This window comes from Artemia franciscana, unplaced genomic scaffold (genome assembly GCF_032884065.1).
Source record: "Artemia franciscana unplaced genomic scaffold, ASM3288406v1 PGA_scaffold_62, whole genome shotgun sequence".
In the NCBI taxonomy this organism is placed as follows: domain Eukaryota; kingdom Metazoa; phylum Arthropoda; class Branchiopoda; order Anostraca; family Artemiidae; genus Artemia; species Artemia franciscana.
This window is the reverse complement of record NW_027062701.1, coordinates 225,537-248,101: the sequence shown is the minus strand read 5'-3', so window position 1 is coordinate 248,101 and position 22,565 is coordinate 225,537. Positions and strand designations below refer to the sequence as shown.

The window sequence follows — 22,565 nt, the reverse complement described above, 5'->3', positions numbered from 1 at the left end:
GCTAAATCATGAATCATTGCAAGATCAGCTAAGTCAAAGTTGCGGACTGATACTGTGGGTATCATAAAGGTGGACATATTACACCTTGTTTAAACTAGAATCATGAAAAGATTTTCAGTCTAATATGATCTGAAGACCGAAGTTAACCTTCTGCCAAGCGAACACCCATTTTCCACCAGCCCCAGACCCAATTTTCGAGAAGTAAGGTAGGTATTTAATTATTATGGCTTCTAAATTTGTCAACTATTTAAAGTAAAAATAATAGCAAATACCACTAATAAAAGCAAGATTTAAAAAATCAAAAGGAAAAGAATAGTGATATAACTGACGCGGTATTAAAGTTTACTGATACGATAATATTAATAAAAATACAAGATTAGGATAAAATACATGATTGTAATTAAAGTTAAAGAACATAATGTTGAGTATGTATACTATAAAAGAATTACAAACCTGGAATATGAACTCCACAGTGGTTCTTAAAGTTGACTCCTCTAACAAAACCATAAAAGCAAACGGTGCGATCACATTTTTGGTCCAAATGAAGATCTTGGGGAGGAGTTATGTCTTCTAAACGATCAACTATAAACACAACACATATTTTAATCATTCCCAATTTCACAGGGGAAAACTATATGTATTACTTGAATAGCCAGTTTTGTTTGTTTGTTTTTTAAAGTCAATTGGTATTTTGATTTGAAAGGAATAGATTTAAAATGAAGAAAACAGTGACGAAAGAAATGTCTTCTGAAATGGAGAAACTAAATGAATTGTTAGGAACGCCTTGCATCAAGAACTTAAAGCAAAAACAAGTATGGTATTGTCACACCTGAAATTCCCCGAAAGGCTAAACTGTTGTCGGTGCTTTACTGAAAAAGATATTGATCTATAAACATTTTCCGTTTTTATCATTCTTTCTTAACCACTCTTTTTTCTATGCATTTGAAAGGAATGGATCTAAAAGAAAAAAACAATAACGAAAATGTTCTTTTTATAACATCTAAACTAAATGAATTGTCAGAAATGTTTATGTGCAGGAATTTTACCAAAACAAAAGAATGTACCTCGACCCCCCTCTCCCCTAAGGCTCGAGCGCCGTTAGCGCTCTATTGAAAAACAAATAATGGCTTAAATTTAAAATTTTATTTAGTCAATTGACTATCAATAAAATCGTAAAAAAAGATTTAAAAGCAAGTATCATTCATTAAAGTTTTTCACATTTGAGATAAAAAAAAACTGATTGTTAAAAATATATTGGTATCCAAAGAAAGAACAAGAGCTAAGAGCTCATATGGCACTTGTGACGAGAGATTGGATCCCGTCCGGTTATGTCAATCACGCATGTAGAACTTGTGCTTATTCTCGAACTCACCAAAGCACCCACAAATACCCCCAACTTCCCCAAAGACATCGGATCTGGTCCGGTTATGTCTATAACGTATCTAGAGCTTGTGCTTATTCTTCCCATCAAGTTTCATCCCAATCTCTCCACTCTAAGCATTTTCCAAGATTTCCGTACCCCCTTCCACCTCCCAATGCATCTGAGACATTATATCTTTCTATATATCAAGTTTCATTAAGATCCGATCACCCATTCTATAAACATACCTAAATTTTCACGATTTACCCTCCCTCCATATCCCCCCAGATGATCGGATCGGGGAAACGACTGTTATCCAGTGAATTTGTGCAGGTCCCTGACTCGCCTACCAATTTTCATCTTCCTAGCATGCCCAGAAGCACTGAACTCGCCAAAGCACTGAAAAAAAGACCCTTAACTCCCCCCAAGAGAGTGCATCCGGTCCAATTATGTCAATCGCGTATCTAGGACTTGTGCTTAATCTTCCCACCAAGTTTCACCCCGATCTCTCCACTCTAAGCGTTTTCCAAGATTTTACGTTTCCCCCTCCAACTCCCCCCCAATATCATCGGATCCCGTCAGGATTTAAAATAAGAGCTCTGAGACACGAGGTCCTACTAAATATCAAATTTCATTAAGATCCGATCACCCTTTCGTAAGTTAAAAATACCTCATTTTTTCTAATCTTTCCGAATTAATCGTCCTTCCACCCCCCCCCCCAGATGGTCGAATCGGGGAAGCAACTATTTCTCATTTAATCTCGTCCAGTCCCTGATACGCCTGCCAACTTTCAGCGATCGCTATATTGGTCACGTGTCTAGTTTTTGATCTTCTTCATGAAAAAAAACGGGGTGGTCCAGGAGACCTCTCGCACCCTAAGCGAGAATCATACCACTAGACTAGCAAGCCACACTTAAGAACAACAGTCATTTGTTTTATCGGCAAATAAAATCTTTCTCACCTATCTCGTTCGCTCCCCTCCCCATTTGGTCGAATCGGGGAAGCGACTATTTCTGATTTAATCTGGTCTGGTCCGATAGGCCTGCCAACTTTCATTGCCCTAGCTTATCTGGAAGTGCTCGAACTAGCAAAACCGGGATCGACCAACAGACAGACAGACAGATCGACGGACAGAAATTGCAATCGCTATATGTCACTTGGTAAATACCAAGTGCCATAAAAACTGTATAAAAAACTGTATGTATATTAAGGTTTCGGTAAATCGTGAATTAAATTCAAATTTTTTGGCAGTTAGTGCCTAATATATCGACATGCTGGACGTATATATACCAATACCAGCTCTGATTACAAGCCCTGAACTTTTAAACACCTACTTTACTGATATTAACGACTATACTTAAATAACTTATGTGATTCACACAACTATTTTAGATTTCATGTAACGACTAAAATAATATTTAGGACTATTCCTAAATATCAGATTGATCATTACTCAAAAAGGGAGTATATTTTTATGGATAAAAAGTTGAAGCGATGGTAAGGGGGGATTAAGGGAGAACGGATCCTAGGCACTAGCTTTTATTTTTCAATCAAAGGGGACCAATTATAATCAGGCAAAGAATCTCGGTTTGGTTTTCCAAATAAACAAATAAACCTTTAAAGTTAGAGGGTTACACAAAAAAGGTGATGTCAGTATATGTTGAAATTAGGCCCTAAATGCAGGTTATATCCCCAACCTCTCTGAAAGTTTCCCACGAAACATATGCAACTTTGTCATACAGATAAAAATCAAGAGGGGTACATTATCACTACTAACTTTGAGACGGCGCAGATAGAAAATTCAATTATTGGTAGGTATTCTGCTTTATTTACGCTGTATTTTTATTAACATAATGTTCCTTCACTTAGTGTAAAGCATTGGGACAACTTGCACAGAAAGACGGCTAATAGCAAAAAAGGACATAATAAATAAAACAACAATAATAAATACAAAAATCTCTTGGTTTCCATATGTATAGCGTCCCTCATTTATGCTACTGCTCTTCAGACGAACTTCATTATTAAGAAATTTTTAGAGCCAAATGAAAGAAAACTTCTGAAACAGGCTTAAATATTCATTTCAGAACATCTCTTAAAGTATGAACGAACAGATACTGCTACAAACAAAAGTGGGGCTACCGCACTCTGAAACTTAAAATACTGGATTGTGATTTACATTTTATTCTAAGGGATGTGGATTTTGAATATAGTGTTTTTCATTTGTCACAGCATCAACAACAAAGATAAGAAAAAGCTATAATGCTAATCAGGCTTAGCAGAAAAACATTCTTAGAAAGTAGGCTGTTATTAAGGACTAAGTATGGATTATACGGAAAATTATGGATGAACTCGCTAAAAGTGGCCTCAGGCGGCTTGGAGCTGAAATGAATTAGTAGTAGTAGTAGTACAGCCTCTAATAAGGAGAAAATCTAAACGCAATCTAGTATTTAGCTCTATCATCCCAATGCAAAAAGTTTGAAGAAATTCACAGGCCTTTAAGGCAAAACCAAACAAGGGATCAGCAACGTTCAGCTTTGGTGTACTATGAACCTTGCCCTATATATCCCCCCCCCCAAAAAAATGGTTTTCGATTTTAGACTAGAAGCTATACCCTGTTTAAACTTTAGCTGGACCAGAGAATAAGTTCTTCCCAAAAGAGGACAACAGAAATACAGTTTTAGAGTCACGTTAAAGGTTCTAAATAGAATTTGTGACGGCAATGACTGTTATATTTGTGAAGTGCGTTGGATAGCAAATCGAGTGGCACATTTTTGCGTAGTTCGAATTCGCACAATATGGACATCCAAAAGTATGGAGAAAAAAGGGAGTAGTAATGGCACAGATGGCCCGGAATAGCCATAGGGTAGAAATTTCAATAGCATATAGCATGTATTCTACAACTACCAAAACTAAAGAATTGAAGAGGGAGATAGGGCGAGAATTTTGGTATACATAGTCGAAAGTTGTTAACCCCTTGCTTGTATTTGCCTTATGTCTTAGACAATTTTTTTTTTCAGAGGATTGATGTCCTTTTAGAAGATACTACATTCTATTAAAATTTCAGTCAAATCGGAGGAAAGTTTATTTCAAACTGTTCAAAATTTCTAGGCCATCCCTTGAGAAGAAATGGCTTCTCTGTGATCACGCTCAAATTTTAATACAATATAGACTCTAGTGTAGCAAGATCCACAAAGGAAGAAGGAATTTTGAAAATTTATTTTTTAAAGAGGAATAGGGTGAAAACCTAGATATTACGTCCTAAAAAATTTGCTGAAAGAAAAGGTTCTAAAAAGAAATTCGCAACATTTTCTCAAGACAGAGTTTCCCTGGAAATTTGTTTGTCAGATTCTCAATAGACTGTGATCTAATAGTACATAGATTTAATTTAAAAGATTAAATTAAAGAAAGGTAACTACATTCTATGCAATTAGGACGTTGATGGACTTCAGAATGAAAATTCGAAAGTAGCTGTCCAAGAACAGTTGGATATGAAAAAGGGAAGTTTATAGTTTGATAATATAGATAGAAGATAGATGGAATAATTTATTTCGTGATTAACAGATATTATGTGAATAAGAAGCCGCTAAAGTCTGAGTTAAGGGGACATCAAATAAAGGCCATGGATAAAATTGCCAATGAATTTTAATATGCAACCAGATTACATAGTAGCAAGATATGTTATTGGCATTTCAAGGAATTTAGAGCAAACAGTCAGTCTGGACTTGTTTGAAGGCTTTCTCAAAGCTGATGAATTTAAGAAGACTAGGCCTAAATCGCTTAGACTAGGAGATAGAGAGGGGAAAAAATGATGTTAGGAAAGGGATCAATAATTCAAGTGCATAGCTTCACTTAACTGGGAAGTACTATCATTAAAGATAGTGATTGCAGTAAAGATGTAAAAAATAGAATAGCCAAGACATGGAGTATTTTTTCATAATTGAAAAATGTAAGAATAGAAAGCCTGCGAAGTAACATTAGAATATTAGAAACCATGGTTATGATAGTGGTCAGGCGTTGCTCTGGAATTTCCGCGCTATGGAAGGCTGAGAAATAGGCTATTTGTTAGTTTTTCCGCAGAAACTGCCTAGGGATAGTCTTATGTATTCATTTGACCTAATGTATACCAAATAGTAAACTAAACGAAATATTTGGTTCGATTCCATTTTTGAGGTCTGTCATTTGGTCATCTATTTGGGGACAAACGAAAACAATTCCTCCCAAAAGGGGTGGGGAATAGTGGCGTCAATTGGGGAAGGGCATTTTTCCCCTCCCCCACTAGATTTCGAAAAATACTTTTTTCGGAACATTCTCATTAAAAAAAAACCTTGTTTGGTGCTTTCACTAAAAAAAAAAATTGTCGTCCCTAGATTTGTAAAGTAAGAATTATGGAAATAAATAAAAATCTCACCAAAAACATATGGATGTGTTGTCCTCCATTGAAGAGGCCTGAATTTCATCACTGAAATAAATCGTCCAAGATTCTTCACCTCAGTCCTTTGGTATTCACCATGAACCATTCCAGACAAATAGAACAATTTGGCACCTTGATATACTTCGGTCCAGAAACGATGCTTTAGTAATTTCTTTCTCTTCTTTAACTGTTTATTATCTTTAAAATAATCAAGGTGGGTAAGAACACCCATGATGCGAGGAAAACCGTGCACCTAAAAATTAAAATGAATAGGTTCATTTGGTAATTCCATTAGCAGCAGCAATCAGGACAACTGTCGACAAGATAAGAAAAATGCAAATATAAAAGGTAAAGTTAATATCAATGGATGATTTAACATTGTAGCACACCAATTTCAGTCGAGGTAAATCAAAAATTCCTAGCTGTTTCCTAGCAACTTCCTATATCCTCTCTAGCTTGTTAATGCAAAAGCAAGCATGTTGCAGTGAGTTAGAACTGGTATCATGCAAGACTTTTTAATCTGTGTGGCTGGAGGAGGCATAGACTCTTAGCCCCTACATCACTCCCCGTCTCTCCTCTTCCCAACTTTTTAGCAGAAAAGTAGGCAATTACCATATTCTTCAAATCAAAACAATCAAAGATTTTGCACAATTTCATGCACGTGTGGGCTCATAATTCCTAGAAAAGCCCCACTCTCCCCGCCAACCTTTTATCAGAAAGGTAAAAATCTGATTACTAGCTTTTAGAGGTACAAATGAGACCTGAGCTTCCAAACGCTTCCTCTCGACCCTCTCTCCTGTCATACTATCATATTCCAGCCCCCTGTCCTACAATCATGAATATTTTCAAGCTGTATGATTTGAGAGCCAAAGTTGGAAAAATGGCCCCTTCGAAATCCCCCCCAACCATAAACTTTTATTTGGAAGGGTAGGCATATTGCATCTTGTTTAAATTGAAAATACACAATGATTTTCAATCTGTATGCAACAAGTGAGGCTGTGGCCCCTAGAACACCGCTACTCTCGCTGCTCCCGCAACAATTTTATTTGCGATGCCGGCTAAAGGGCGCTGCAATATTTCTGTGATTTTAATGATTAACGTTTCATCATTTAGCACATTTCCTATTTCTTTTTTTCTTTTTTTTTGGTGTTTGCTCATAGACTTAAAAAACATAATTATTACCGAACAAAAAATAATTCCAAGCTTAGACAGTCCAATCTTGATAATCCGACCCTTACCAATTTGACACGTTCGGTATTCCGACAAGCTCTCAAAGACCTTGGTACCCAGCTTCCGGTAGGGAACAGGACAAAGCCGCAAATGTCTGTACTATGTGTGACAAGGCCTTGTCAGCTGCTGATTTGCTTTTACGTTGGTCTAAGGAGCACAATGCTGATGTAAAACAGTTCTCAGTAGAAAAAAAAACTTCAAGAAAAAGTGATAGTAGTCTCTCTTCAGAAGAAACAACAAAGACACTTTTACATTATTTCAAGTGAGATAAGATTTTTTTTTTTTTTTCATTTATCTTCAACCTTTGTTTACATTAACATGTAACCTATGTAAAATAAGCAAGGACAAAAAGATATCTTGTACAATTCCCATAATCAGAATTCTTTGCCTCAGTAATTGTCAGATTAACAAAGTTGAACTGTACATCTGAGCATGTGGAATTGACCTAAGCCAGCCTAAGTATGGACTTTGGCCATATGCTACGGAGCAATAGTTACTATTATTTATTAATTACAGTAAATAAAATGGGTATCACATCGCCAGTAATTATTTTCTTGTTCTGTTGGATCTACACTTTGGTTTTACTCAGTTTCTTTTTTTTTTCTATGCCTCCAACTTCAGTTTATCAGGAGAAAGTGGCAAGGATATAATCTCTACGGTTTTATATAAAATTTGGAATTCAGGCTGGAATGATGAATATGATAATCGTTTAGATAAATTGGCAGTGTTTTTAGCTGCGACCATGTTAAGAACAGACCATAGCCCATATTAACTTAGTTTAAAAGCGTGTTTTGAAGAAACAAATCAGGTGAGAAAAAATCTTGTTTTAAAGGCGATTCGGGAATTACACAGTGTTCATTCTATAAACAAATTTTCGGGGATTTAAAAAAAATAAACATGAAGCCCAATGAAAATGGCGAAGGATCAGCATAAAGATGCACCATTGGAATCGCCATTGTCGAAGACCCTAAACTGGGGACTTGCAGTCCCCACCATAAACAACAAGGAAAATTAATTTTTGCATGGGTAGCACTGATGTCTCTTATTTTCTTTGTCCCAGGGGGTGATAGTACAGAGCCAGTGGTCGTTGAATATCAGGTAGGGGCTCATTTGAACGAAAATTGCAAAATCCATAGTCCTTTTTAAGTAACAAGAGATCCCAACACAACGAAATGGCGGTTTCTGCTACAGAATACATCAATTATTTCTATAAGAAAGCCGAAACGGCAGGCAATGCAAAAGCCAAGATCGTCAATGGATTTCCCATGGTCTAGAACGACGAACTGGAGCTTTCGAGCCCCTTCCCCATTTTGTGTAACAAAGAAAATTGCTTTTTCGCAGGGCTGGCAGTAATGTCTCCTTTTTATTTTTATTCTTTTTTTTTTCTTCCGCCGCGGTCAGAAGCTACTACAAGATCATTGAGAGATGTTTAATGGCTAATTTAAAGGCTACTAATCATATCTACACGCCTTTTCTTATAAATTTGGCTTAATCACCCCATATTAGTGCCATACTGCACAAGAAATGGCAATTTTTGATATCATTTTTGGAGTGGGAGGGCTGGGAAGGATAACAAGATAACCATTGTAATTGGTAAATTCGACTAGGATTATTCATTTTAATTCCTGTTCGGTTTAGGATTCCCTTCCTCATCTATAGCAGTATCTATTATCGTTACGTTTGATGTGATCATTTGTTTTGATATCTATTCACCTTGAGTTTAATCTATACAGTGATAGTAGTTTCTATTCGTTTTAATATTGTTTTATTAAAGGGCTTTATATCTCCTCATCTTAGATTTTTCAAGTAGCTCTTTATTTTTCATTGGAATTTTTTCGATTTTTTAAGTAATCATAATGATGTATGTACTCACAATTGTTAATTACATTCGTATGATGACTCTGATGGATGTGTTTTCTTAATTTTTTTTTCTCGTCTCAGCAGTTCAATACCTATCTGATAAAATCTCCATTATAAAAAAAGTACAGTTTTAATTAACAACAGAAAAAGCGAATAAATATAGGTAATTCCAAAATAGAAAGAAAAAGAAATAATCATCGGCCATAGAGCTTCACTTTGATACCATTTTTAGATCTTAAGATAAGTTCTGCATGGAAAGTCATTCGACTCAAGTTATTGACACTTTCGACACGGAATCTTCTCAGAATTGAAGAAAGGACAACTTTCTCTTCCATCATCGCAAAACGCTGTCCTATACAATTTCTTGGCCCGGCACTGAACGGAACAAAAGCAAACGGGTTTCTAGCCTCTCCAGACAAAAATCTATCTGGCTTAAACGAATCTGGGTCACTAAAAAACTTGGGATCTCTCTGAATAACCATAATCATAATAAGCAATGTTACTCCCGATGGCACAGTTTTACCACCAATCACTAAATCTTCCTTTAATTCTCTTCCTATAAAAGGTACACTAGGATATAATCTAAGGGCTTCTTTTATACAACACTCAAGAAATTTCATTTTACTTAGGTCATCCATGGTTAGGGGGCGTGGATCAGTTTTATCAAAAATAGAGTCTAATTCGGAATGGACTCTCTCTTGGATTTTTGGATGCAACCCAATCAGCCACAAAGACCAACTAATAGCAGCTGAGGTTGTATCATGGCCTTCAAACATAAATGTGTCAACTTCCTCACGAATATCTTTATCTGAGAGGATCTTACCATTATCAGATGCTTGAAGGAGGAGGTCAAGAAAGGCAAGACGTCTCTTACGCTGAGTATTATTAAATATTCTCTTTCTTTCTTGAATGACTGAGTTCGTGAATCCGTGCAATATTTCAAGGCATTTCTTTTCCTTGCGATATACTGAAGAGAAACGGTAGAACAAATTGGGTCTTAACCAGGGTTTAGTGCCTCTATCCATAAATATATTACTCATGGCATAAACTGCTTTGACATACGGTGAATCATAATTCTCTTGGGCCTTCACGGTTTTCCCCATTGCCGATTCACATATGATATCTAGAGCACATCTGGTTATGTACGGGAACATATCAAAGGCTTTACCACTATTAACATGTTCATCAATTTTTGAAATTAATATCTCACTTTGTTCATCGAATATCGAAATATAGTCCTCAAGAATTTTGAAATGAAACGCTCCAGTCAATAATTTCCTTCTACCATGCCATTTTGTGCCACCACTAGTAAGCAGCCCCGTACCTAGCCATGAATGGAGAAATTTATATTCGCTGGCCTTTTCAATATGTTTACTACTATTCAGGACAATTTCTGCATCATTTGCATTAAAAATCATCATAACTGGAAACGGCCCAATCCAGAGGCGACTCATTGAATACCCCATGTCTCTGGGCACAGCTAACATTAAGTCTACCCGGTAATCAGCGCCCCCATAGTTCACTTCAAGAGCATTTCCAAGAATTGGTAAAGGGTTCATGCCCCGTGCTGCACTCTCGATAAGACAACAGAATTTCTTCCATTTCAGATATTGATAACTCAAAAGTACCATGACGACAGAGAGAATAACGTAGTATGCAAGGTGATCTACATCCATTGTGTCTCCTTTAACAAATAAAATCCAACTGAAAGCATATAAATTGCTTTTACGATGCGGTCTCTTATCAACGAAAAATAAAACATGACAGAATTGAAACCAACGATAACCAATTAAGTTATCGTTTTAAGAAGCGAAAAAAAATATTTATTCGGACGACAAGAATCCACTAGCTAGCTAGCTATTCTAGAGCTTTAATTTGACGAATGAGGGACTTCTAAACCAATTTATTTGCCAAACAAAAATACAAAAGATGGGAAGACAAAGCTGATATAAGGAGAATTAGCAAAAAAGCAGTGTTATGCGATAACGTGCGAAATAAAAATAAAGAGACGCAGAACTAGTAGATAGGGAAGTAGAAATACGTAAGCAGCATACTCTGTTACTAGATCCAAAATATTCAAAACGACAAAATTAATTACTTCATTCTGCAAAAGTTAAACTGAAAAAAAAAATCAGAGGGCACTCTCAGAGCTTGGAATGATTCCTGATCATTAGAAAAGGGACTTGACGACCTGCCAAAGGACTTGTAAGAGACAAAAAAGGGACTAATATGGACCAAAGCAGGAAAAACTTTGATTGCCATTCATGGTCAAAACATTCCTTTGCTCATGAATCAGAAACGGTGGTCAAGTCATAGGCCACCATTAGAATAAACATATTCGTGAACCTCGGAAGAAACTCATTTTCCCTAGAGACGGGTCAGTTGTCTTTGTTTTTCCATTTTCTTTTTGTTCAAACTTTCAGTTATGTTTACTTAAACAAAAAAAGAAAATCAACTTCTACACTGAAAAAAAGTTAAAACGATCTATAAGACTTCAGCTTGCAAGCTAACTTATTCACTTCTTCGACTTCTTTGAGATATTGGTGAGACTTCAGGTCCGATTTCCTCTTTTGTATGTCCTTTTCAACCCGCTCTTTGTCATCTGTTTCGTTTTTTTCGTCAGATCGCGTTTTCATGGCAATCTCTAGTAGGGAATTGGCCAAGGAGATGTCCACGGAATCGTTTTTCCAGAGGTACCCTTTTCTTGCAATGATTCCTCAAGTCTATCTAGCTCTTATTTTCTAGTGATGTCAACAAGGTTCAGCTCCCTTTCTTTTTCTTGGTCTGGGACGCTTCGTTCAGCAGCTGGTTCTTTTGCCTTGCCCTACACATAGACTTGGGTATTTTGACCGATCCGACCTAGCCAAAATCAAGAACTTTTTGGGAATAGGAAACATTTCGGGTTTGTCTCCATGCGTATTCAATTCCTAATCTTGTAGAGCTTCGCATTAAGAACACTTTCTGACATTGAGGCTCTGTGCGACGGAAGAAGTCTTCCTGAGAGCGGAAAAACTCCTCTCTACGTGAGCACTGCCGTGGGATAATTGCAACACAGCTTTTACAAGCTTCAAAAAAAGCGTACTTCTTTGCCCACCAAAAGCATCCGTCATAGAGAAGTTTTGATGCCAGTAATGGTCGACGCGTGATGGTGTTGGTTCTATTGAGTTCTCGGCTTGCAGCAATATAAACACACTTTAACATCGTTAGCACTTACTCCTACTGGGATCCCTCAAGCACAACTATATCGGATAAACTTCTAGTTCTCATCCTTACCGTGGGATCCAGGCACCTAAGCGCTTTGAGAAGGCTACTAGAAGAGATGGTGCACTTCTTGATCAAGTGTTCAGCAGCTGGCTTGATTTGCCTATGCACTCTTCAACGTAACCCTTGTTTTTCTGCCAAGGTGAGGTTCTAAGCATCTAACACAAGCTCAACCTGCTCACCTACATTAGTGTCCTGTAAACAGTTGTTCAAGTTCTCAAGCAAACTGGTAGAAATTTCATAAGAAGACATGAGAAGGTCAGGTTCCAAAAGTCCCACCAAAACAGTGAGAAACAAGTTTTTCAGCCGAACACGAAGAGCGTGTACCAGGAGATCGTTCTTCTGAAACGCTACTGTGAATTTCTTGAGAACCTCAGACGATAAATACACGAATTGGAGTTATGCAAGAAAAATTTCCTTTTTAGGTAGCTTACAATTTTGAGGTACTTTGCTGACGACACTACATTCTTCAAATGTTTCTTCGATGACACGTAATGCAAAAAATATTTCAAGAATACAGACCACTGATCAATCACTCAGCGAACAGCAGTGCCAGACGTCAGGCCCCTTGTTGAGATGTGCTGAATGAAACTATTGTACGAGACACCTTTCTCTGCTTGCATTCTCGAAATCCTCACATCTTGGAGGCCATCCAAGGAAAAAAATACCTTAGGATGACAACAAAGTCGGATGACTCCTCTCCAAATTCCTGTAGCCCTTTCATTAATGCGTTGTGCACAGCATGGATGTTACACGTTCCAATGTTAGCAAGCTCTTTCGAAGACTTTTTCTTCTTCAATGCACTCATTTCCGACCATACCTTTTTGTTGACATTAGGTCCATCGCTGTATATCATTATTAGTGTTTCAAGAGGTAAATTCTCAATCCCAATGCATGAAATCAGCTTTTTACCGAGGACCAAAAGCGCACTCTAATCTGTAGCTCTTTTTTTCCTTCACTCTTTTAAGTTTCGTCGTATTTAAGAACAAAGTGAGCTTCACCCATGTCTTTCATAAGATTCTGTTTGCAGTCCGAATGAAGTGCGTCAGTTATCAAGCATTTAGCTTTCTCCGCACTCATCAGCATCCTGAGTGGTAGCTTACCAGGGAAAATGGCTTCAAAGACATCAATGATTTCGTCACACGAAGCTGCAGACATCGAAGCTTGCAAGGATTCGAGTACCCTAATGATTTTTGCTTTGTACGCAGCATTTTTTACATCTCAAGAGTTTTACTTCCGTTACTAGCTAATGACCCTTCTGATTGGGACTGTTGCCTAGCAGATCCAGAGAATCGTAACTGTAACAGATTGAAATGGGTCGCAACCTGTTTGTTGTTCTCATCCGACGAAACTTGGAGGTGTAAAAGCCTTTGCGACAGCTAAGAATTTTCCTACATATTTTGAAGTAAAAAGAAAACTTGTCATCGCCAAACCTACACCATTTGTTTATCTTTCTGCCACTCGAGGCAAAAATTTGTAGTTGTCCATCGTCTTTTCTAAATAGAACAGGGAGACTTTAAAGACAAGTAGATTTAAACACAGCAGGAAAAACACCGAGTACGAGATTTTTGGCATCTGAATATCCCACTCATGGTATCCTCCTCTTCTCACTCAACTGCTATTATTTTATTAACTAACATTTGGAGCGAAAGAATATATTATTTTGTACCACCTGAATATAGGTCAATTCGAACAAATTCATACTGGTACGGTTCATTTTATGAAGTTACAGGAAATTATCTATCCTTGAACGTTACCACGGTACGACCAATCCATCCCACCCACAATATAGGCCAATTTTGTGCCGTTATTAGATGCCTATGTTTATAACAGTTAATAGACACACAAACATAGTTTCCACTGTTTTGTGTCCTTTTTCTGAACTGTGACGGTGTAACCAAAAAGCAGTAAAACCAGATTTATGGCGAAGCTATATCATATAAAGTGGGTCTTTTAAATATATATATGCTTCAGTTTTCAAAATATACCATGCTCCCAAATAGGAAATTTTAGAGACTATTGGGGGAGTTAAGGGACTTTCTGCATAAAAAGAGACTTGGAAGGGATTTCAGCCAAAAAAAGGGACTTTAGGGACTAATTCAGAGCCCTGCACTCTTCAACGTATTATATTTTTCTCGAGCCACATCGGATGGCAGGAGCAGTCGCAAAAACTTTGGAAGGGACTAATTCAATTGGAAATTGAGAGATCTTGTGCCCTTGAGAGTCAGAACTGATTGGAGGGCAACCATCTCTCCTTCCGAGTCCTTTTTTGCTACCCAGTACCTCCACAGCCCCCCAAGACCAACTGATCAAAATTTTGAGATAGTTATTTTGTCCAAAATAGCCAAAAGTTAAATAAGTATGCCTCCACGCATGACATGACCCGCACGGCTCCGGGGGCAAAGACTTTAAATAGCGCAAAATTGCCAAAAATTAAATATGTTTAAAATAAATAAAAATAGGTTTTATAATAGAAAAAGGGGGATTTGATGTTGGCTGCTTGATTGGCTCTAAACTTTCAGGGATCGGTTTCTGGGTCAAAAGAATCAAATTTATTGTTATGTTTATTGTGGAGGGCCAATGCACGGGCCCTCTCCCCAAAACAGGTCCAAGAAACCTTTTTTTTCTCAATCAGCTAAAAACTTGTGCCGCATCGTTGAATCCTTGGTCTGAGGGAACCCAAATGGAGAAGGAAGAGTAAAAAAACTTTTCCCCCGGTTACTTCGTATGGTAAGGGTGGCTGTAGAAACTTTTGAGAGGGCTCTTTTGATTGAAGGGAAATCAGCATTCTTGTCTTTACCTGCCCCCCCCCAACAACCGTGATATAGGGCCGAAATCTTGCAATACCTTTTGATAACAAAGGCAAAGGCCATCCAAGATCGACATTCCCCCTCTCCACGGTGCAATGACCCTATTACGTAAATTACCCATTATCACAAAGAGACTTTAATAGAAAAGGTGTCCATGTTTGGTCTTGATTATCCAATCAGCTATGAGAACTTGGAAATCTTTTCGAAGGCCAAGATTCCCATAGCGGTCCAAGGGTGTAATCTGGAAAGGAGGAGCACATTTGAGTAAGATGAATTCGAAACTTTCAGGTACTGTTGGGGTTGATGAAAGGGGAAATTTTGTTTGGGGTTTCAAACTTTGAATTGATGGTATGGGGGAGGGAGTCTCGTCTTTAATCCTCCGATACATTTTTGCACTATAAGCTGTGCAGTTAAGCTATGCAATAATATATGCAGTTAAGTAGCATGGGAAATAAATTTAAAACTTCCAGAAAGTGTAGATGAGGGCTAAGTGGAAGGTGAACTATGACTTGGGGAGAGAGGGTAGAGCTAAATAAAAGAGACACTACGTGCATACCAGTTATCAAAATACAATTTCAAAGCCCTGAAGTATGCCCTTCCTTGCATAATTCCTTGTCTAGTGTTCCTCATTGACTTGTCACTCGAATTTTGAAAGCTCCGCAAGATTGAACCGATCAAACTACAGACCTATATCGCTTCTTCCCAGATTCCCAAGCTGTATGAAGAGGTTTTCAACAAGAAGCTGTAAGACTATCTTGACGGACTAGGAATATTTTACGAAGGACAATACGGTTTTCGTAAGGGTCATTCTACATTGGATGCAAAGCATTACCTTATGGATGTGGTAAATAGGACACTCAACTTAGGGCTTATCCCTGTGGCGACTTTCATTGGTTCAAGGAAGGCTTTTGATGCTGTGGATGTTCTTCTATTACGGTTCTACTTAACAAAAGCTATATCAACTGCATTTGCGGATGATAAAGTTTTAATATCTACCAGAAGATCCATCTTTGAGCCTGGGGAGAAAAGCGAATAGAACAATGATCATTCAGTGAGGTAAAGCAGAAGGCGCTAGGTAGTGCGACGTACTCCTTTTTTTTAATGTGCATACATTTAAAAAAAAGTCTCTCCAGGTAACATTTCTGTTTATTTGATTTTCAGAGTCTTCAATTGCTCCTAATTTGACTACACTCTCAATCCTCCCCCCTCCCTTAATAAATGCATAAAGTCATATGCTGTATCGATAAACTTGTTGATGTTGTTGGTTTGTCGTATTTTAAGCAATTATATTTCTCCATTTGGTTTAATATCCTTGCATACAGGTAAACTAGAAGGTGCTATAGAAAAATAAATGAATCGTAAAACGATAAGAAACTAAAATGAATAATCAAGTCAAACTTAAAACGAACAAAATTTACCACTAACACGAGATGGGGTACAGCCTCCTAGACCTTATAAAGGTCAGAGCATTACTTCTGATTACGTGAAAACAAATTGGACTTCGGACAGTGTATCTTTTATTTGGAACGGACGATTTGGTTAAATCAAGGTGCCCTAGAGCCCGCCAAGCTTTCAGAACAGAGCTGTTGATGCGGCCAAGGGCGGAAACTGAACAATGAGGAATGCCGGAGATGATCTTGCCGTGGCCATCAGGACTTGAAAACTTGGCGAATTTCACTCTCAGTCTTGGAATCTGGAATCGTATTCCCGTTAGTCTGCAGAAGCATTTTAGAGTTTGCTGACAAAATTATTCTTGTATTACAGCCAGGATCGACGAATCACACAAACAGCGTCACTATGAACTTTCATCAATCGTATTTGTTTGTCTTCACAACTGGACAAAAGCTAGAGTTTGTGTTGCTTTCTTGAAGTTGACGTTTAATCAGGGTTCATCTCTGCTTGATTTTTATATCCTCTTAGATGGTATATGATTTTAGATCAAATCCGACAGATAGAATCAAACCTTCCTTGAGGAAGGCTTTCTAATTCTGGGCGGAAAATGCACTAAAGACCATCCCAAATCCCTTTATTATAATGTTGAACAATTTAGTCCTACTGGTGGAATGCAAAGTTACCTCTGGCTACAACGGCCATGAGGTTGCTGGTGAAAGCATGAGTGTTCAGCTCAAAAGAGTCATAACGGTCAGTAATAAATAAGTCAAGACAAGATAATCCATTAGGGCCCATGTAGGTGGCAAAAACAAGAATCTGCTCAAGTCCATAGGACAGAGACAGATTAAAAAAGTCACATCCCTCATGATGAGTGATTTACTACGAAACCATATTTTGTAGTGAACGTTGAAATCCCCTTGCAAAATGATGATTGATTTAGGAGAACTTTCCTTCTTCTAATATAATCGACGGAGGCTTCAACGTGGGTGGTTATCTAATCGGGGCTTTACATTGTACCAATAATGACAGATTTAGTCGGTAGGGTCGCTTTAACCCACGGTATCTCTTTGCCCTCTAAGTCTCATATATTCAAGTATATCGAGCATGGGCCAGTAGGTAAACGGCGACAATGCCTCCGTCATCGGTGGTACCATCCTAATACTTCTGATCTTGCATGAGGACTGTATATCCACATATGTCAACCTCATATTTCAGTATCTCTTGGTTGATATTATTACTGGTAATACAATCTATGCTCAGCTTGACCGTGAAACCCAATTTTAATGGATAGGCAACATAACAAAGGCTATGTGACAACACGGTATCAACTGTTAAGATGAAAGCATCCTAGACTTGCAATATTCGAATGATTTGCACGTCTTAGACAAAAGATTAACCAAACGAAAAACAAATCATTAAAACTAGGAATAAAATAAGTTGAGGAGGTGGTATTAGGTAAAGAGAAAAGCAACCAAGTAGATAGCTTCATTTACCCGGGTAGCATTATTAGTAAAATGGTGGATGAGATGGAAGGACGTATGTCAACCTTATACTTCAGTATCTCTTGGTTGATTATATTATTAGTAATGCAGTCTATGGTTGGCTTGAAAGTTTGAACCAAATTTCGATGGATAAGCAGCACAGCAAAGGCAATATGAAAAAACGGTACCAAATGTGAAGGTGAAAACTTCCTAGACTTGCATTGTTCAAATGATTTGAGGTTCCTAGACAAAAAGCTAGCCAAATGAAAAACAAATCGCCGAAAACTAGGAATAAATTAAGTTGGGGAGACGATACTAGGTGATGAGAAAAGCAACCAAGTGGATAGCTTAATTTACCTAGGTAGCATTAGTAGTAAAATGGTGGATTAAATGGAAGGACGTAAAAAGTAGAATAGCCAAGGCACAGGATTTTTTTTCTCTCTCTTAGACAGTGTCAAATACCGCATTGAAACGTGGGCGCTTTGAAAAGGTTGAGGAAGATATGCTAGATGTTTTCAAGGGGAATTGCCTAACTCTATGGAGGGGGAAGGATCACATATTGCAAATGGGGCTGGAAGGGGTGATAAGAAAAGATTCAAAGGAATTTCAAGCTCCACAAGAGTGACTAAAAATTGACCGTTTGGATAGATTAGAGTCGAGGAGCATGTGCAGCTGTTTTGGTCTCAGGAAGCTAGGTGCTGCAATGAGTTATTAATAGTAGTAGAAGTAAAGTACAGTAGCATTCTTTAGCGCTGCATATGATGAGATTTAGTTCCAGACCGGGTTGAACACAAGCGGTTTGAAATTTTTTACCTTAGAAATGGTTCAAGAAAACTTGAGTTTTCTTGAGCAAATTCTAATGCAATTTCTAATGTCTATTAATGAAAAATTTGAACAAAAATAAAATTAGCAAAAAAAAATTAAACGGAATAGTTTGTTATCCCTAAGAATTTACAATAAGAACGAGCGATTTTATTCTCCCAAACAAGGAATTTCAAGTACAGACTTTTACCGACAAGGATTTTCAGCTATTAAAAAAATAAATAAATAAAGAAAAAAAAAATCTCCACCGACGCATAACACAATTCTGTATATTTGAACAGTGGTTTGAAACATTCAGAATAAGGTTCTCCAAATTCGGTATTGAAATTCTATAAGAAATTTTCACCTCCCTTTTCCAAATTTTCCTAAATTATAGATTTCTTTTACGCCAAATGCTTTAGATGCAGAACTTTGAAAATGTAACAGATTGCTGTGACGTAATGCGTGAACGTGATCGATAGATTAGGTTAGATGACTGAATGTGAATATGTAAGTGAAAATTGCATCCAATTCAAAACTGAAAATTGCCATCCTGAGCCTAAAACATTTTAAAATTGTCTTTTAGTTTTGCTATAAAAAAAATGGCTCTAATATTAGAAATAAAATTTGAACAAATGCCACACAAATGATTTAAGCTGAAATTGCTGTATTCATTTTTTACTGATATCTGTAATAGTGCAATTTATCTCCTCTTCTGAAAACAACACTATAATAACAAAAATTCTTACTCCATTATATTCATAAAATTTACATTTATTGAATCCCAAGAGTCTCATAATGACAATTTGAAAAAAGATTAGCGAATTTTTGAATGTAGCCTAGAGCACAATCCAGGCATTAGGAGTAGGATGGGATAAAACAGTACGAATTTTTGTGTAAACAATCTGCATTTGAACGATAATCCAAAAATAACTGTTCGTTTGAATATTTCGGCAAGAGTCAAACAATTTGTGTAATATCTTTGTCTTATTTGATTATATATTCTCAATAATTAATTTTAGTACTGAATTTAAATTACATATCTTCACTTGTTTTTAATAATTTAATTTAAAACCGATTTCATAGTGATAAAAAAAACAGCTCATTAATTATTTCTGAAAAATAAATCATAGTGAATAAAATAACCTGTGGAAAAAAAAGAGAAAACATTAATGAAAATACCTGGCAAATGTTCAAAAACTCGAACACTTCCATCTCAAATCCAAACGATGCGTCCACGAGCAGTAAGCACAAGTCAGCAACCTTTGCTATATCAATCATGCTGTTTATATCATTATTGCATTCAATAAATGTAACACGTCTTTTCTTACCTAAAAACAAGAAAAAAAACCCACAATAAATGATCATGGTTCTTAAAACACAGCCTTCTGCAGGACCTTTGAGATTGGTTAAAAAGGGTTTCACTTGAAAGTCTTTTTAATTTACCAGCCAACAGATTCCTGCTGATAACCTTATGTTGCTGCCGACAACTCCTTGCTCTAGAAATCAAAAAATGCGATTCGTAAATATATAAACAAAACTCTTTTCGGATACACTTGATACCGGTTTAAGCCAATAAACAGTTCAACAGAGCTCAACACATGTAATGTATTTGTCTGGTTTTGCTCGGTATTTTTACAAGTTCCACGAGTTATTCTGATGACAGCCATTTTTGGTCAACATTCATAATGGTATGGGTTACCATTCCTCTTTAGGAATACCTGAAAAGACCGAGTCACAGGTAATACCAGAATAATTCTTTAGGATGAAAGAATAAAAACAGTTGGGATTACATAAAAAAAAAATCATACGTGCTACAAAACATAAGAAACAAAACTAAACTATTGGCAGATTTGGAGTCAACTTTTTATGAGCTTAAAATTGGGATTAATAATTCTAAATATAACTGTATAGTTATCTTTAACTAAGAATATACAGAAACCTAAAATGAACAGAATTTGAAATGAAGAAGCAATTTAAACTTGAACAATAAGATATCACCACAAATAATATTGGAGGTGCCCCCTTCTCAAACCCTCTAGTAATAGAGTGTCATTTACGCTTTGCTGAAAACGATATAATATTTAAATAGTTATAATATAAATCTTTTTTATAACAAAAAGTAGTTTCTTTATAATAATTTTTAAAAAAATTAAATACTAGATCATTTTCACAGGGAATAAACACACAATTTCTTATAATGAATGCAGTTTTGTCTTTCAAATTTAGTTTTACTGGTTTCAAAAAACGCTTTTCTTCATTATTTTTCCTTTCGATTCCATTTCGTTCAGAATTTTATAATATTGATGCCTAAATAAAGCTTCTAAAATGCCGTTTTTTAATTTTTGGAGTAATTAGCTGAATCTTGCTGAATCAGTATTTTGAATTCGCGAATCAATATATGGATCGTTAATTGTTTTTCTACACAGTGGAAAATGATAAATTTAAAAGGCAGGAAGTATTGACGAAAATTTACTGCGTTTTAGACTAGCGAAACTAAACTGATTGTCTGAAACATAGTAGTTCATCCAAGGAAAGGAGTCCCTTGGAGCTGTTTCTAATTTTTGAATGTTAAAATGAAAAAATAATAATTGTTCAAAATATATTTTTTTGTCAGTAAAGCGCAAACAAACTAGCCTTGAGTGCGTTTGAGGGGGGGGGGCTGCATCCTTCTCAGTACAATCTTTTGTTCTCTTTCGAGTTTGACTTGATTATTATTTTTAGTTTGTATCATTTTTAGTTCATTTATTAATTCATAATAATTTCCATTAGTTTTAATTATAACTTACGATATAGTTTTGTCTGCTCGTTGTAGGGGTTTGTAACTTAGTTATGAGCCAGTGTCATCTGTCCTGAAGGCTCAATTTGTGCCAGTACCCATATTTGAATCAAAAAGTGCATACTTCTTTAAAATATCTTTAGAATCAAGCGTTGCAGTCATAGCTTATTCAGTAGTTTAATGTCGCGTCCAGACGTCTTTTGAATCTACAGCTTACTCACCATATGTGGTTTTGAAGCAAGTACTTTGCACGAACTTTTAATTTTTTCGACGTTTTGGCTTATTCAACCAGTGACATTGGCCAGGGATGACATGAATACAATCACTTTTTGGCCACTGCCATTCTAATTGTAATTCATACAGTGAAGTCTAATTCACTTGAAAGACTTGACGGTTAATCTCTGAGCTAGCTGATTAAGCTGATTCTCGTACTATTATTTTTCTATGGTTATTTTCATCTGATACTCCTTAACCTTGAATGGATGTTACCTTGGTCCACATACAGTAAAACTGTATGCATAACCCTAGTTGCTGTTCTGAAGTTTTGGCCTACAGCTTTAGAATAAGCAATACCAAACTTGTTCTACGTTTGTCACTATTAAGCCTTGAATCTTCTAAAAGCTAAAAGTAATCAGCTCGCCTGTAAGAATCACCATTCAGTGGAGGTCGCAATTTTGATTTTGGGTACTATTATTGAGTACTACTGACTATGGTCCATAAATATTTGTGGTTGTTTTGATGAGATGCGTCAAACGTTTGAATGAGTGAGTCGTTAAAAGTTCCTGATATTCTAAAAAGTCGTGGTGTATCCCCATTTTACTTAAGAATTATTTCTTTTTGGTTTACCAGGTAGCGTTTTAACATTCCTTAGCGTTCATAAGCGAGTTCATCTTTTCAAGCAGTAAATGGTGCTCCCTAGATTTTGTATTGCTTTCGCTTCTGTTTCAGTTTCTTGTGATGACCTTCCCAAGTGTCTTATTCCTAATCAGCATGGTCGTCTTATTGACTGTTTATGTATGAACAATTTACGTTATGCTGATATCCTCATTGTATTTGAAACAGGTGCAGCTAAACTTAACAAAAATAACTCAAGATTTGTAACAGCCCCGATAGTGATCAGAATATTTCGTAAACTCCACAAAGAAAGAGTATATGTACCTCACCCGCAGCTCTCTCTCTG

The 22,565-nt window shown here is 36.7% G+C and overlaps 2 protein-coding genes across 8 annotated transcripts in view; both read right to left on the bottom strand.

Moving 5' to 3' along the window:
- Positions 1-22,565, bottom strand: part of LOC136042075 (ribosome biogenesis protein BMS1 homolog) — a 109,077-nt gene that overhangs the window by 59,920 nt on the left and 26,592 nt on the right. For all 7 annotated transcript variants that reach the window (XM_065726962.1, XM_065726967.1, XM_065726960.1 and 4 more), the window contains exons 5-7: positions 19,789-19,937; positions 5,769-6,024; positions 454-582 (exon numbers count right to left, since the gene is read on the bottom strand). In XM_065726962.1, coding sequence (XP_065583034.1) covers positions 454-582; positions 5,769-6,024; positions 19,789-19,937 — 534 coding nt within the window. The remainder of the gene's footprint in view (positions 1-453; positions 583-5,768; positions 6,025-19,788; positions 19,938-22,565) is intronic.
- Positions 8,973-10,576, bottom strand: LOC136042077 (cytochrome P450 4c3-like). Its single transcript, XM_065726968.1, has one exon. It carries the CDS (start codon positions 10,535-10,537, stop codon positions 9,056-9,058), a length of 1,482 nt encoding a protein of 493 aa, XP_065583040.1. The 5' UTR covers positions 10,538-10,576; the 3' UTR covers positions 8,973-9,055.

Bases quoted from the DNA above. Each gene is read 5' to 3' on its own strand.
- LOC136042077 (XM_065726968.1), bottom strand. From the start codon at position 10,537: ATGGATGTAGATCACCTTGCATACTACGTTATTCTCTCTGTCGTCATG.